The following is a 16,990-nucleotide window of genomic DNA, read 5'->3' as shown; positions in this document are numbered from 1 at the left end:
TATGGGTCTATATTGAAAAATGACACAAACAGATTTCTCCAATATTCAATAGACTTGCACCCTCCTGCAGATAAGCAAATTCCAAATACCTTCCACAGCAATCCGTTTTTTAGGCCAATCCTTGGATTCACGAGAGACTTTTTCTTTGAGGCGTATGCTGATGACCAAATCTGCCAAATTAAACTCCAGGGCATAGAAACGAAGCAGTTCAACCCAGAGCTGCCCAACTGCGACTGAACACTGATGGTCTGACTCAAACACTAAAGGAACCTGCCAATTAAAGCAAAGTCTGAACTATTCTGCATGCCAAGGACAAATCCATACATTATCAAACTTTTCAAAATAGAACATAGAGATATCAATTTCCTATAGGATTTAAGGTGTAAAACCACTAGGAAATAAATGGAAAAGAGAATACCAATAATCCTGTGTTCAGCCAAAATTAATAAATGGAATTTATGTTTTACTATAAGGAATTTGTAGCGGATATGAAAAAAAGAAGCAAAATGATACTTCACTATTTTAAACAGTGCAAGATAGGCTACAATTTCTATCACAAGCCTTTTTACAATCTAGTTATTATGTGGCAAACTATATAAATAAAGTAGCAGGTGACTGTATTAGTAACACAAAGTGAGGGCATTTCTGAGATAATCAATGATTTTCCTTTTTTAACTGGTATTTTCAGTGTTTATTCCATTCCAAGTGCTTCATTGTTCTGTCATGCATTAATCAATATATTATTAACTCAAGATGTTACGCTATATTAAAAGTGCATTACATACCAAGTTAAGCATCACATTTTTCACAGGAAAAAATAGCAACAATAAATCGTATTATGTATTTATTTGATTTGAAGCATTTCTATGCCATCTTGTCTTCTGGGACTCAAAGTGACAAATAATGTAGGAACTGAGTTGCAAAGACATTCCCATTTGAATGTCTAATTCCATGATTTTCTTTAATAATCACTAAATTATATTATCTGACCCAAAAGTAAGCACAATTATTCATTCTCTGTTGCTAGGGTTGGAAGACTTGATAGTTTAATTTTTCAGTTCTCCAATCAAATCCACAGAATCTGTGACACCTATCAAGAACCACTGAAATCAATGCTTATGCTCTAGCAAATATCCCTCTAGAGCTTATGCTCTAGCCTCTAATATTTTAATGATGATGCCACTTATATTTGACCATTATCAATGTAATTGCTCCATGCATACTTTGCATATAAGCTTCAAAGCCCTGAGATGCTTTAAGCGATCAGGACTCTCTCCAAAGAAACACACTTTCACCAAATACAACAGAAGCCATTCCCTAAAAAAAGAACCAGGGGAACCCTAGAAAAACAAACCACCAAACAAACTAGACACCTATTGAGACCTATTGAGTGGTCTGGGCCCAATATACCTGAGCGATAACCTCTGCCTACACTCCTCAAATGGCCTTGCGCTCAACCACCTCCAACCTCCTGGTGGTCCCTGGGCCCACGGAAGCCTGACTGACCTCAACCAGGGCCAGTGTTTCATCCTGGCCCCCACCTAGTGGAAATCAGGGCCCTGACGGAACTTCAGCAGTTCCACAGGGCCTGCAATAGGGAGCTCCTCTGCCAGGCATTTGATTGAGGTCGGCCTAAACCACTGCTTCCCATTGAGACCCCCATCCCTCACTCCTACGACAACTACTACAAATCTGTCCAACCCACTAGGCCTAAATGAGAGTTGAACTGATGCTCTTTGCATTTTCCACCGTTCTTTAATGTTATTGTGATTATGTTATAGTTATTCTTGTTATCACCTTGTTATTACTGTAAATGGAGTTACCTGTATCATTTCTTGTTTCATATAAACCACCCTGAGCCTTCAGGGAGGACGGTAAGTAAGTAAGTAAGTACATACGTACATAAGATGAAAATTACAATTATAACTAACATCTTCATTTTTAAAATTTAGCAAACAATAAATGATTTAAATTTTACTCTTAAATTTCTCCTCCATTTACTCATTTACTCCTCCAATTGCTCTTAATTTTCTCCTCCATAAAATATATTAACACACCTTGCCACTCTTGGGAGAAGACTCCTTCGAAGAACTGGGTTCATCAACAGTAGGACTGTGTTCCCACACCACAATGTCATTTTCGACTTCCTTTAGATTAAAGTTCACTAATTTGTTTAATGAAAATCCTCCAATCTAATAAAAGATGTACAAAGAATATACATCATTAGAAGTAATTACATTTGGGAGTAAAATTCAGTATTATAGACTGTACACTCTGGCAAGGAATGTATGAGGTACTCATATAGGAAACTTAACACAGTGTTATGGTGAGTATTAGCAAGCAAAAAATACATGTATAATTATATGCTATAGTAACAAATACAGATATAATACATTATAGAGGACACAGTACTTACTAGAAGTGATATTATTAGACAGCTACCTAAAAGGACATGAGCTTCTTGTTGCAAAATTTAGGCTTAAATTGAAGAAAGTAGGGAAAAGCACTAGGCCACTCAGGTATGAACTAAATCATATCCCCGACGAATACACAGTGGAGGTGACAAATAGATTTAAGGAATTAGATCTGATAGACAGAGTGCCTGAAGAACTATGGACGGAGGTTCGCAACATTGTACAAGAGGTAGCAACTAAAACCATCCCAAAGAAAAAGAAATGCAAGAAATCAAAATGGCTGTCTGAGGAAGCTTTACAAATAGCTAAGGAGAGAAGGGAAGTGAAAGGCAAGGGAGAAAGAGAAAGATACACCCAATTGAATGCAGAATTCCAGAGAAAAGCTAGAAGAGATAAGAATGCCTTCTTAAATGAACAGTGCAAACAAATAGAAGAAAACAATAGAATCGGGAGGACCAGAGATCTTTTCAAGAAATTTGGAGATATGAAGAGAACGTTTCATGCAAAGATGGGTATGATAAGGGACCAAAATGGTAGGGACTTCACAGAAGCAGAAGAGATTAAACAAAGGTGGCAAAATTATACAGAAGAACTATACAAGAGCGAGCTTAACATCCCTGATGACCACAATGGGGTAGTTACTGACCTGGAGCCAGACATCCTGGAATGTGAAGTCAAATGGGCCTTAGGAAGTCTGAGCAACAATAAAGCTAGTGGTAGTGACAGCATTCCAGTTGAACTATTCAAAATCTTAAAGGACGATGCAGTAAAAGTGCTACACTCAATATGCCAGCAAATTTGGAAAACTCAACAATGGCCCCAGGATTGGAAAAGGTCAGTTTACATTCCAATCCCAAAGAAGGGCAATGCCAAAGAATGTTCAAACTACCGCACCATTGCACTAATTTCTCATGCTAGCAAAGTTATGCTCAAAATCCTACAAGCTAGGCTCCAGCAATATGTGGACCGAGAACTTCCAGAAGTACAGGCAGGATTTCGAAGAGGCAGAGGAACTAGAGATCAAATTGCCAACATACGCTGGATCATGGAGAAAGCTAGGGAGTACCAGAAGAACGTCTACTTCTGCTTCATTGACTATGCTAAAGCCTTTGATTGTGTGGAGCACAACAAATTGTGGCAAGTTCTTAAAGAGATGGGAATACCAGAGCATCTTATTTGTCTCTTGAGAAATTTATATGCAGGTCAAGAAGCAACAGTGAGAACTGAACATGGAATCACTGACTGGTTCAAAATTGAGAAAGGAGTTCGGCAAGGCTGTATACTGTCGCCTTGCCTATTTAACTTGTATGCAGAGCACATCATGAGAAATGCGGGATTAGAGGAGTCACAATTGGGATCAAGATTGCAGGGAGAAATATCAACAACCTCAGATATGCAGATGATACCACTCTAATGGCAGAAAGTGAAGAGGAACTAAAGAGCCTGTTGATGCGGGTGAAGGAGGAGAGTGCAAAAGTTGGCTTGAAACTCAACATCAAGAAAACAAAGATCATGGCATCCGGCCCTCTCAATTCCTGGCAAATAGAAGGGGATGAAATGGAGATAGTGACAGATTTTATTTTCCTGGGCTCCAAGATCACTGCAGATGGGGACTGCAGCAAAGAAATTAAAAGACGCTTGCTCCTGGGGAGGAAAGCTATGGCAAATCTAGACAGCATCCTAAAAAGCAGAGACATCACTCTGCCAACAAAAGTGCGTTTAGTCAAGGCTATGGTCTTCCCAGTTGCAATGTATGGCTGCGAAAGTTGGACCATAAGGAAGGCCGAGCGTCAAAGAATTGAGGCTTTTGAACTCTGGTGCTGGAGAAGACTCTTGCGAGTCCCTTGGACTGCAAGGCGAACAAATCAGTCAGTCCTAGAGAAGATCAGCCCTGACTGCTCTTTAGGAGGCCAGATCCTGAAGATGAAACTCAAATATTTTGGCCACCTCATGAGAAGGAAGGACTCCCTGGAGAAGAGCCTAATGCTGGGAGAGATCGAGGGCAAAAGAAGAAGGGGACGACAGAGAATGAGGTGGATGGATGGAGTAACTGAAGCAGTAGGTGCAAACTTAAATGGACTCCGGGGAATGGTAGAGGACAGGAAGGCCTGGAGGATCATTGTCCACGGGGTCGCAATGGGTCGGACACGACTTCGCACATAACAACAACAACAACTAAAAAGGATTCTAAAGAACAGCCAAGCTGTATCAGATCAAGACATAGTCAACACAGAAGCTTCATTTTGGGTACTAAGCTTAGATTTGAAACAGGACTGAGTTTACTCCTCCCTATGTTTATCTACCTTTTGTTCAACAGTATTTAATTAATGTTTTATTCAGCTTTTCTCCTATTTATTGTAATCAAAGGCTTATGACAAATAATTTATGACATTCAAAGTAAATTGTAAATAATTATTTTATGGAAATTAGTATTGTACTCTAATCACTCTCCTACAATTTTGGGCACAATCTAGGATCCCTTTATGGAATTTTACCTTGCTAAGAAAAGAGTTTTATCTTTTGTTCAGAGGAAACTGAGATAAGAAGCAAAGGGAGAAGTCTTAAGAGCCATTTTTATTGTTAAAAATGAAGTCAAAAGAAGTTGGTTGTAACACTTAAGTATTAAGTGCCACAGGACTTATTCATTGGTTCTCTTCTGACCTCCAGTGGTGGCAGTGATTTTTTTTTTTAATTCTTCCTGATACCAAGAAGGGAAGTATTTCAGTGGTATTGACTCTGTTGTGACAGTGGACATCTCTGTAGAGAGCACATCACCACCACTTCTAGTAATATGAAAAAGGGAAATAGAGAGAGCTTCCTAATTTATCTGCTAGTACCATGAGGCTGGGAGTTCGATCCCAGAAGCTGGCTCAAGGTTGACTCCTTCCGAGGTCGGTAAAATGAGTACCTGGCTTGCTGGGGGGTAAATGGTAATGACTGGGGAAGGCAATGGCAAACCACCCTGTATTGCGTCTGCCAAGAAAATGCTGGAGGGCGTCACCCCAAGGGTCAGACATGACTCGATGCTTGCACAGGGGATACCTTTACCTTATTAGTTCCAGTACTATGAAAGAGTTCTGTCTTTATTATATCGTTAATAATTTTGGAGACTTCTATTAACAGCATTCCATAGTTATTACTTTTCTCTGGTGCAGCCAAATCTAAGGTCTTAATTTGTTTCAATGTGAACCTGTCTATTCATATCTATCACTTGCTTAACTAGTTATGAATTCTTAAGACAACTTTTCATCTAATTTCATGACTGCTAAACTCATTTTATGAGAAAGTTGCAAGGAACGTTCTCCACAACTTTTTGAAAAATCCATATTATGTCTACATGTTTGTTGATGCCCTATACGGCTGATGAAACAATATCCATATTACATACACCTTAAAGGTAAAGGTAAAGGTATCCCCTGTGCAAGCACCGAGTCATGTCTGACCCTTGGGGTGACGCCCTCTAGCGTTTTCATGGCAGACTCAATACGGGGTGGTTTGCCAGTGCCTTCCCCAGTCATGACCGTTTACCCCCCAGCAAGCTGGGTACTCATTTTACCGACCTCGGAAGGATGGAAGGCTGAGTCAACCTTGAGCCGGCTGCTGGGATTGAACTCCCAGCCTTATGGGCAAAGCTTTCAGACGGCTGCCTTACCACTCTGCGCCACAAGAGGCTCTTCTTACATACACCTTAGAATTGTTTTATTTTTGGCCTGCGTCATACCATAGATTTAGAAGCCTGTAATTTTGTTAACACTTAGAAACAAATCATTCAATAAAGCATTCATTAGCATTGAGATGGAGATGGTCAAATCTCCCTGTCTCCAAACTACCATCTTAGCACTCCCACAGCTGCACTAGTTTCATTCCTCCTCCCCTTGAAGCAGGTGTGAGTAATGAAACAGGGTGTCAATTACTGCCATAATTGTATGGATGATGTTTTATGGGGATTGTATTTTATGTGGGACTTACTGTGTCACCGGCCATGAGACGGCTTGCTATGGGTGGTGGGATAAAAATTGAATAATAAATCAATAAACAGATAGGTTCACTGGTGGGCACCCATTTAACCCTTCCTGGGTGCTCCCCTTTCTCCTGACCCTGGTGAGGGGCAGACACAATAAAGGCAGAAGGGAAGACTGTGGCTTGGAGAATGGAGAAACTAAATTTGCTAGACTGGCTCAGTTCAGGTGGGGCCGTTTTGGGTTGGTTTGAGAACCATTCCAAACCAAACCACTTTTTTGGGTTTGTGCCCATCCCTATACAGAAGTGACAGACAGAAAGTGTCAGAAAGAGTCTGTACTTTAAATCAGTGGTCCCCAACCCCCAGTCCAGAGACCGGTACCGGTTCGTGGATCAGTCAATACCGGGCCGCAGCTCCTCCTCATCCTCCTCCCTGGCTGCTGCCTCGGGGGCTGCCCTGCCACTCTGCTGCCGGCTCACCTTTGATGCTCTCCAGTGGCTGCCATGGCTGGGGCTCCGCCTCGGCGTGGCACTGCGCAGCTGCTGCTAGCAGCGCCTCCCAGCAGATGGCGGAAAGTCAGAGGCACCAGTGGGAAAGCAAGCGGAGTAGGGGCTCAGGTGGCGGTGGTGACGTCCCTCGGCAAAAGACTACCCCTCTCCCCGGGCCTCAGTAAAATTGTCAAGCATTGACCGGTCCCCGGTGATAAAAAGGTTGGGGACCACTGCTTTAAATAATAACCCTTACTGTACACTCGGGCAAGAAATGTATGAGGTACTCATGTAGGACACTTAACACAGTGTTATGGTGAGTATTAGCAAGCAAAAAATAGTATATTATTGTGAGTTTAAAGACATAAATGTGAATTAAAATTTCATAAACCTTTACACAAACTTAAAGCAAAATACACATACCCATGATCCTAAATAAACAGGCAGAAAAGGTTCTCTCCTCTGCTGCAGAAAGAAAATGACCATTAAGGCGAACACATAAGGTGGTAAGCCACCTTCTTCAGGGCGATCTGCGCAACACAGCTGTAAACAGATGGGGAAGAACACTTTTAAATGCCTTTGTTAGACCAATATTCCAGAACAGCTTATATACAGAAGCCTTTCAGAAATATACAAACTGAAAGGTAAACACACAGCCCTAATCCTCTTCTGCTCCTTAAATTGCACCAACCCAAAGGACAGTCCTACAACAGCACTCCATACAAGTCAAATGCAGCAGAACCACAGAGCATCATTGACAGCAATGTCAGTTCCTTCCACCATATCCTGGGCCCACTGCAGAACATACCACTTGTAATACATGAGAGCTCAATAGCAACATTTCAGTTTTATTGTGACTAAATATGAATAGTGTGTAATTTTTAAGTCCCACAGAAGATGGGGGGACTGGACTGGATTGCCCTTTGCAGTCTTTTTCCAGCTCTGTATGATTCTGATGATAAGGTCCTCAGTTGCCCCTTAAAGACTAACAACAAATTTATTTAAGGTGCTATAGGACATAAATTTTATTCTATCACTACAGATTACCAGGTTTAAAAAAAAGTGCACACCAGCTGAATTAAGGGAAAAAATCTGTTTCAAAATGTGTAAAGCCTTAACCTTGACCACAGACAGACAGGATAAGTCTTGACACCTCCAAGGTCCTCCCCAAATAGAGGGTAAAGAAATATCTACAACTAGAATTGATTTGAAAAATATCCCCTGGAAAAATATACAACTGATAAAATCATATTTAAATATTTGTTACGAAAACAAACTGGCAATACCTACCTTCGCCCAGTACCTGAAGGCAACAATGAGAGACACCAGATGAGGTTCCAGCTTTCCTAAAGCAGCCAAGTGATTTGTTGTGAGACAAGCATTTTCATTTCCTGCACTTACTCTGCAAACAAGGCCACTAAAATGATGAAGAAAAAAATGTAAATATCTTTTTTAAAACCATCATTTAAAACTGAGTATGGAACCAAAGGCAACTGAGGAAAATGTGATTTTGTACTTCTCTCTCCCTCGGTAACGAGCAGCAGAAGTGTGAAAATGACATTACCATGTACAAGATCACATCTTATGTTTTTAATGAGCGGCAGAAAAGGCAAAGCAGTTCAGCAGTATTGACCAATTTTCTATGACATACAATTCACAGAGAGGAGTGGTGTACAAGCTGAATAAGTAATAATAATTCTGCCAATTACATAAAGAATAATTTGCATCCCTAGTTGTCACAGATTATGGATGACAATGCTCTCCAAAAGCCACAGAATGTAATTTTTCTACTTGAAACTATACTATTAACATTCCATTAAAAATACCCAAGGTCCAATGTTGTTTGATGATAGGCATTATCATATTCAATAAGAAAAACCATCTAACAGAGTATGTAAGCACATCTGTACCACACAAGCCCATTTAGGTCAGGTTTCTTGATGGCCCTGGAAGGGTTTACTGGATGGGTGGGAGTTAATTTTTAATATATTTTTAAATGTATTAAACATTTATTGGGTGATATGACTATTTATGGTCATCTCATCCCCTTCACAAAATAGCCAGTGATGGCTGGAGGGAGCAGGAAGGGGAGGGACCACAAGTGGGTGTGTACACAGCTATGCTTTCCAACTATATTCAGCACAATTGTGCCATTTCTGGGGTTTCTCGAAGCCTGAAAGATGTTTCAAGGGTTTCTCAATTTTTAAAAAAACGCTTTTGACAGAAATGTTAATATTTGTATCAAAGTGTGCATTATGTTATGTTTTCTGGCTTTTTTTGTTTATTAAGTACTTATAATTAGATGCATATTTATTAAAACTGGCAGCTGCTCTGAGACCTCTCCAGAAGCCTGGACAGAGGGCAGACTGTTTTCTGAACTAGGGGGAAGGGTGAGGAAATACTAGCAGCAGTCACACTAGATGCTGTACATGGCTGCAGTGCAGTTGCTAGGCTATTTAACTTCTCTGTCATTTTACAGCTCACTGGTAAGCCGGAAACTGACACAGCTGGTGCCAAACATGGTAGGAAGAAGTGGAGATCAGTAGTAGGCACCAGACTTGCTGTCCACATCCCATCTACAAAGGCTTTCTTTATGGCAGGGATGGAGTGACTTGCTAGGCACACACATTCAGGAACAGGGTCTTTATAAACAGACCAGAATAGGCCTATTAAGGACAGGCAGGCATTTGCTCCTAAACAGAGAGGAAGGCTGGAGACCGGGAAGGCTATCGAGGTAACAAATAAATCCTTTCCCCTCTCAATTTAGAGGCCTTAGTGAAAATAGCTGAGCAGTGCACAGGCATGCCTTGGGAAGATGGGGCCAGTATCTTACTGAATGCATTAAAGCTTACTTCTGGGACAAGGTTATATGTCTACACTTATAGACAAGGCTTTTTTCACTATGTGCCAATTCAAAGGAAAAAACAGAATAGAAACAATGCTTAGAGAATTCGATACAGAAGTAATCCTCTTAATTCTAAACCGAAAATGCTTGTAACCATTTCATTATTTTTACTTGTAAAGAACTGTGGAGTTACGACTACAGAAATAATCCTTTTTGCATATGGGACTCTGTAGTTTCCACTGCCACATGTTGGAACACCAGATAAAATTGCAGAGACCTTTCTTTTTCTTTGCACACCACCACAGGCACTCTAGCATGGAAATCTGCATCAATATCGATAAAGGATTCTAAGGGGGGGAAAAGAAAGTCACAATCTTGACATCAAAGACAACTAGTTTGTAAAATCTCTCACATTAAAGGAACTTCTATTCCCTTGCTCACCATTCAAAGGTAGATTTCACATTAATGTAATTTTCATGTGATATTAAAAGGTATTGATCCTGCAACCCATCCATCTAAAACTATCATGTTCTGCTTCTCCCCAGGATATCTTTTTGATACATGGAGGTTGTTTCTGTGTTTGCAGTCACAGAAAAATGTATCTGTTAGAATACAGAGGTATTTATGTATGATGCTGGCAGGGGCTCATGGTAACTGTAGTCCACGAAGAACCAGTTTGGCCACCTTTGGTTTAGGTCCTTCTTGCTTTCTAGCTTAAATCTTTTAGGAATTGTTTAACTTTTAAACACTCTTAATTACATTTCAGCATAGCACTTTATTTCCTCCTTAATTAACTAGGGTTGTGTGTGTCTTCAAAACAGTGGTATAATAAACCAGATTAATTTTTTAAAAAGCAGTGTGCAACATTCTGAGCTTCCGTGAAGGCAGGTTTATAGATAAATATAGATTTATAGATAAATTTCCTTTGAGATTGTCCTACAGTTTCTCAATTTCTGGAGGGAGATCCTGCACTTCCAATAAAGGAAATCAAGCTTGTTCCAATAGAATTTAGTGAGAAGTTTAATAAAGAGTCTGACACATTTTTAAAGCTGTACCATTCCATCTCAAGAATAGTTTACTAAACCATAGTCTGCTGTAGAAGAAGTAGACACTGACCAGTGTTCCATCTGATCAGTGACATGTGCACTTGCTGGAACTGTGCCATTCTTGAGTACTTGGTAAAGCAGACTGGGGCAATTTAGAAAATAAGTGGAAGAGTGGTTGACCATCTCTCAGATTGTGGACGTTCTTAGGCCGTTTAAAAGTTACACAGGATGCTATTGTCTGACACGGCAAGTCTGCCTCTAGTCATCCCCATGATCCAAGGTCCAAACAGCTAGTGAGGCCTTGGCCTCCTTTCTAGACCCAGCTGCAGGATGTACAGACATGGTTCCAATGGTGCATGTGCTGGTGAAAAGGCTGCAAGACGGACTCAAGGACTGCCCTAAGCCTCTTACACAGCCTGACAGCCATACCTGTACCTGCAACCTCTCTCAATTCTAGGAAGTTGGGGTGAAATGATCTTCCCAAATTAAAACAAGGAAGAAGTAACAGGGCCATTAGCCCATTGGACTGGCACAGAAATGCCCCATCAATCTCTCCACTGCCATTATAAATCCACCTGCCCCAAAATACCTCTACAGAACATTGGTAAGAGTGATGTCGAAGGTGATGTGCTCAAGCTCACTCACTGAGTCATCAGCCACCTCAAGCCAAAATTGTATGTTGAAATTAAAAGCAGCACAAAAAATATTCCTCAAGTTGATGAAGATGAAAGGGTAGAGTAGTGAGACGGTGTACCAAATGTAAGCTATAGAACTCATAGGAGCACCATAAATAATGATCCTAATTTGCTTTGAAATATTGTTTTTGGGGAAGTGGCCTTGTATCGCCTTGCTATTTTTCTCCCATTAAAAACAATGGAGGACGGAGACTTTTGAGGAGAAGCTCTAGCGGTTATACTGCAAATTTGAAGCCTCTACCTCAGTCCCCACCAGCATCCACCAGATATACCCCAGGAAAGACTTTAATTCTCCCCATAGGGTAAAAATGATCCTGAAAAAAATTCAGGATTAATATTTACTAAATCCTAATACCATATTAGTATTTGGATTCCAAAATACCACTGAAATACTGATGTTTGGGGGTCCAATATACCAATATTAGAAAATTGATTTTTTTCTTCCCTTGTACACCTCTATTTAATTCCTGACACTCACAAGCAAATATGCCTCACTGAAGGCATAGTAATAAATAAAATGGCAATTTTAATCCACATTTGTGACCAATTATGGAGCCAGCAGACAGTAGCTATTCCAGATTGATCAAGATAAAGCACAAAGGTAGAATTTTGCATACATTCCAACATGCGTTATTCTTGCTATGCCAGGCCAAAGGAAGGCCAGGGACAATCATTCCAGCATTCTCACCCTGTGGTAGTTCTCATGGAACTTCTCCCACTTGCTACATTCAAAAACAGATAATTAACGTAATAATTAAACAGTCTTTCACACACACTGACAGTAAATCTGTCTGTAGTGCTACTGGCACAGAAGTAACTAATTCTTAGTGGTGTGAGTGACCAAATTACTAACTATAGATTAAAAGGAATGCATCTTACCACTGTTCTTCAGGCTTTCTTGTACAAGTAAGAGAACATCTGGTTGGGACATCTATGAAGATGGACAGTACAAGTTATAGAATTTTGATTTTTTTTAATTGGCTAAGTATTAATACTTACCCCATTACATATTTGACTGCTTACTTTATGCTCAAGCTCAATGAGATCTTACGGGGCTCTAACCTTCCCTCTGTTGCTGAAAAGACAATCCATCTTCTGATCATGTTGATAATGTAACATATAAAACTGCTCTGCTTTGGCTGCGAGGAAAATAAGGGCCAACTGCTAGGACAGGCTCTTAATACGCTTGCACTTCTGTATCCATGTATGCTGTTTCAGTTCTTTGATCTTAAATTTTATATTTTATATAGCTCCTTTTATTCTATTTTACTGTTTATAAATTTGTATTTTGTATTCTGTAAAGGCCTATGCTATATACAAATAAAAATTTATCTAAGTATTACTACTTCACAGTATTTTGAAGTATTTGTGTGATGGGTTTTCTTTTTTTTACATTTAACATGAAAATCAACCAAATCAAAACCAAGATCAACATGTTAGTTTTTTAGTCTTTTATTGAAGATTTGATTGATATAGAAGAATATTGGAGAATAAAACAAGCTAACCTCATGTAAAGGGATAATCTTCCAATAATCATATTGAAGAGAGGAATCTTATTTAGATTTTAGTTTACATCAGTATCTATGAAACTAGAAATTGTATGTATATGTGTCATACTACCAAACAACATTTAGTTCTATTTTGCTTTAAGAAATGGCTCAGATTTAGACATTTTTCCAGAATATTATCTAATAGTAGCATTACGGCAGTTGTCAACCATTTTACTTTAAAAAATAGTGTAAAGCCCTATTTTATACAATATTTAGTAATGTAAATCATCACACTTACACTGGCTGGAAACTGAGTATCGAGATTTACATCCGAATTTTTGAAACCAAATCTGCTACAGGAAGAACCATACAGTCTTAGAGAACAATCTATATGTGAAGAGAAATTATACATTTTAATTCAGACCTTAGAATCAAGAAGCATTCCTATGTTCTGTATAACACCAGAGTTTTTCCTGTTCTGGCACACAAGCTACAAAGGGCTTCACTTCCAAAACCTTCCAATGTTTATTATGATTCAGAGAATATATACACTTTGTTAAAACTAGAGAAACTCAGATTGAAAATTCTAAAAATGAAGATTGTCTAACACAGTGGTCCCCAACCTTTTTATCACTGGGGACCAGTCAACGCTTGACAATTTTACTGAGGCCTGGGGGGGGGGGGGGTAGTCTTTTGCTGAGGGACATCAGCGCCACTACCTGAGCCCCTGCTCCACTTGCTTTCCAGCTGGTACCCCTGACTTCCCGCAGCCTGCTGGGAATTGCTGCCAGCAGCAGCTAGGCAGTGCCACACCAAGGGGGAGCCCCAGCCATGTCAGTCGCTGGAGAACACCAAAGGTGAGCCGGTGGCAGAGTGGCGGGGCAGCCCCCGAGGCAGCAGCCAGGGAGGAGGATGAGGAGGAGCCACGGCCCGGTACCAACTGATCTACGGACCGCTACCAGTCTCCAGACCGGGGGCTGGGGACCACTGGTCTAACAGATTATATTACCTGGCAGTTTTTGATGTAATACATTTTCCATGGCAGTTCTAATCCTGAGCCTTTGTTCCAAGTCCTCACTATTTAAACCAAACTCTTGCACTACTTTTTCAATGGCAGCACCAATAGCTTGGATTTGCAAAGGTGTTGGTGGAGGGAGGGCTGTCAGCAGTTGTTCTTCCTGCTTTTCCTTTAAAGGCAAATGCAAAAAAAGGATTATTTTTTCAGCAGTATCAACAAACTGTGAAAGTGTGACCCAAGCCAACATTATATACAATCATTGTAACTGGTGGGTTTTTTTTTCTTTTTCTAGATAAAAATAGACCTGAAAAGCTCTCAACTCCTGCTGCCCTGACCGACTCTGGGCTGGCTCCTCTTACAACTTGGTATAAATTGAGCAGCATGGAGCTCTTAGTTCTCACTACTCCAAGTGATCTTTGGTATAGATGAAAATATGTGAATAAGCACCCCTCAAAATTGGCTTTATTTGGTCTCATGTATACCAGTAGTCACTCAGATTCTCTGATCTTTACTTGGCTTAAATAATAATTTTTTTCAGCTTGGTTTATGCTGATTGCACAACCCCAGTTATAATCCACCATACTGTACAAATGGAAATAAGTAAACCCCACTGCAAAAGCTGTTGAAGGAGTACTCCTACAGTTGGAAACAACAAACTGGATGGGTGGGCAGATTCTGGGGTAGATGGTTATGCTAGCTATTATCTGCCTTTAGGTAATGTAAAAAGTCATGGTATCTGACATGGTAACCCAAAGGATAGTGTAATGAGAAAATAAGTGGAAATCCCAGCAAATAGACTAATTGGGAATGCCAAAATAGAAGCAGCAAAAAAGAAGCAAACAAGGTTCCTCCTGTACAAACACTGATGGAATGACTAGATATGTTGAAAGTGGATTAGCTGTCTGTGAGTCCAGCAAGACCTATACCAAGACAGCAAAGAACTGATGAAAGAAGAGGATAGATTAGTCAAAGGACTTTTGGATCATCAGGCCATGGGAGTAAAAAGGGGTCTGAAGATAATCAAATAGACTAATAGATATTAATATGATATTCCTGTATATCACTAAAAATGCAAAAAGACTATTTATTTATTAGATTTTTATAACCTCTCTTCCATATGGCTCAGGGTGGTTTACATATAACATCACGGGGAGATACATGGAATGGCCTAACATATAACATAATCAAATACAACAACAATAATCTGTGGTTTTGAATAACATAATTTCAGTGATCTTAAACAACAACAGTCTTAAACAACAAATTGTCACTAATCTCAGCAAGTTACCACTTTCACATTAATTTATTATATCTAGTAATATAGAGTTCAGAAGGTGAAAGAGTAACACTGTGGGCCTGATCACAATGACTGGGATCCAGTTTCTATCAGTGAAACAGCAGAATTACTGTGGCCATTATTAACACAATAGTTAATAATTATAGCCATCTTCCATGTCATCTTCAAAGATACAGCACACATTAAACTGGTTGATGAATCAACTACTAAAGGACACAATGCTCAATCCACAGTGGCACCAACACATGACAGCACAGAACTCAGAGTGGGCTGAATCCATTCTCCAGTCTTTTGCAAATGCCCTTAATTCTCAACTATGGCCCTGTGACTGGACAAAGTGCCACAGCAGGTAGCCATGCATTAAACCAATTATATCTACAGTTGCTAACCTTTCCACTCACATTTTGTAATACTAATTCAGGCACTTGTAATCTCTGTGACTAACAAGCACAATATTGAAATAACCCTTCTTTTACAAGCCTTAACAAGTGAAAAAATACATTAGTACTCCAATTTCAGTTTTTGGAAATAACCAAAATATAGCTAACTTAAGTTTTACTTTTGATGTGTGCAACATACAAAAATGTAAATGTTGTTATACTTTGGCTAGCTCACCTTTATGTTTTTCTTGTGTCTTTTTTCTTTTATATGCTTATGAGCAAATGCCACAGACTCTATCAAAGTATCACATAATCTGCAAGTATATTTGGCTGTTGGGTAGCTTCGAGGTCGCTTTAAACAAAAAGAAACATTATGAGTTATTAACAAAACTTTTGTCAAGAATTGCAAACTGAATGCAGAATTAAGAGAATACTGAGGATCATTTAATAGCACTGAAACTAACAGCACAGTCCTTCAGAAAACCTAGAAAGAGATATCTCGCTCCAGCACTCCAGCAGTACAGAATCCTGTTTTTAGTTGGCCTTATATTAGAGTGAGAAAAAAAATCAATCTTTTTTTTTGTGTGGGTCTCTTGGACCCCCCCTCCCCAAATTCCAGTATTTCCAAAAGATCCCAGGTCTGAATTCCAGCACTGTATTTGGATCAGAGATTTTTCGGTAATATAGTTGTTTTTTTCTGTGTCCAGAAGACCTGAGAGGGGGGGAAACAGCCTATATATTAAAATGCCAGCCGAGGGGTTGGGCTGGCTTGGCTTCTCCTGTGGTGAGGTTTGACCTGTGCTGCAGGAGAAGTCCCCAAGAACTATGTGGTGAGGATGTCTCTCTCCACCACACGCAGACCCAACTGGGTCAGCTTCTGCTGGTGGGAAGTTTAAACCATCTGGAAGAAGCAGCTTTTTGCAGGATCTGCATTCAACTGGAAGAGACCTTTGCCCCATGCAGACCTGACTGGGAGTACATCTGGTGCTGAGCAGTTTAAACTGCCTCACAGTCCGCAGGATCTGCGTGTGGTAAGGACGTCTCCCACTGTGGCATCCAGACCCAAGAGGATAAGCTGGGGTTGTTTGAAATAGCTGAATATGCCTGAACAAAAGCCTGAAAAATTCAGGTTTTATTCAGGTCGATCAGATAAAAGAATCTGTTACTGGCTTAAATAAACACCCAGTTAAATTCCAGATCAAGTTCAAGATATTAGTACTTACCCAAAAGGCCATTCACAATTTGAGTCCTGCACACCTGAGTGATCGCCTCTCTATCTATACTCTCCAAAGAGAACTTTGTTCCATGAATACCAAATAGTTGGTGGGCCCTGGACCCAAAGAGGTATGCCCGGCC

General features: G+C 40.0%; 1 protein-coding gene across 3 annotated transcripts in view; it reads right to left on the bottom strand.

Annotated features, from left to right (window-relative positions):
• The window catches only part of TUT7 (terminal uridylyl transferase 7), a 49,914-nt gene that overhangs the window by 24,299 nt on the left and 8,625 nt on the right, over window positions 1-16,990 (bottom strand). For all 3 annotated transcript variants that reach the window (XM_077344618.1, XM_077344619.1, XM_077344621.1), the window contains 9 exons: window positions 15,870-15,986; window positions 13,949-14,126; window positions 13,238-13,326; window positions 12,329-12,380; window positions 9,986-10,055; window positions 8,154-8,280; window positions 7,287-7,406; window positions 2,058-2,192; window positions 90-270 (listed from right to left, as the gene is read on the bottom strand). In XM_077344618.1, the coding sequence (XP_077200733.1) occupies window positions 90-270; window positions 2,058-2,192; window positions 7,287-7,406; window positions 8,154-8,280; window positions 9,986-10,055; window positions 12,329-12,380; window positions 13,238-13,326; window positions 13,949-14,126; window positions 15,870-15,986 (1,069 nt within the window). The remainder of the gene's footprint in view (window positions 1-89; window positions 271-2,057; window positions 2,193-7,286; window positions 7,407-8,153; window positions 8,281-9,985; window positions 10,056-12,328; window positions 12,381-13,237; window positions 13,327-13,948; window positions 14,127-15,869; window positions 15,987-16,990) is intronic.

This window comes from Paroedura picta, chromosome 7 (genome assembly GCF_049243985.1).
Source record: "Paroedura picta isolate Pp20150507F chromosome 7, Ppicta_v3.0, whole genome shotgun sequence".
Classification (NCBI taxonomy): Eukaryota; Metazoa; Chordata; class Lepidosauria; order Squamata; family Gekkonidae; genus Paroedura; species Paroedura picta.
Note: the sequence above shows the minus strand (reverse complement) of the source record. Positions and strands in the feature narration are given on the sequence as shown.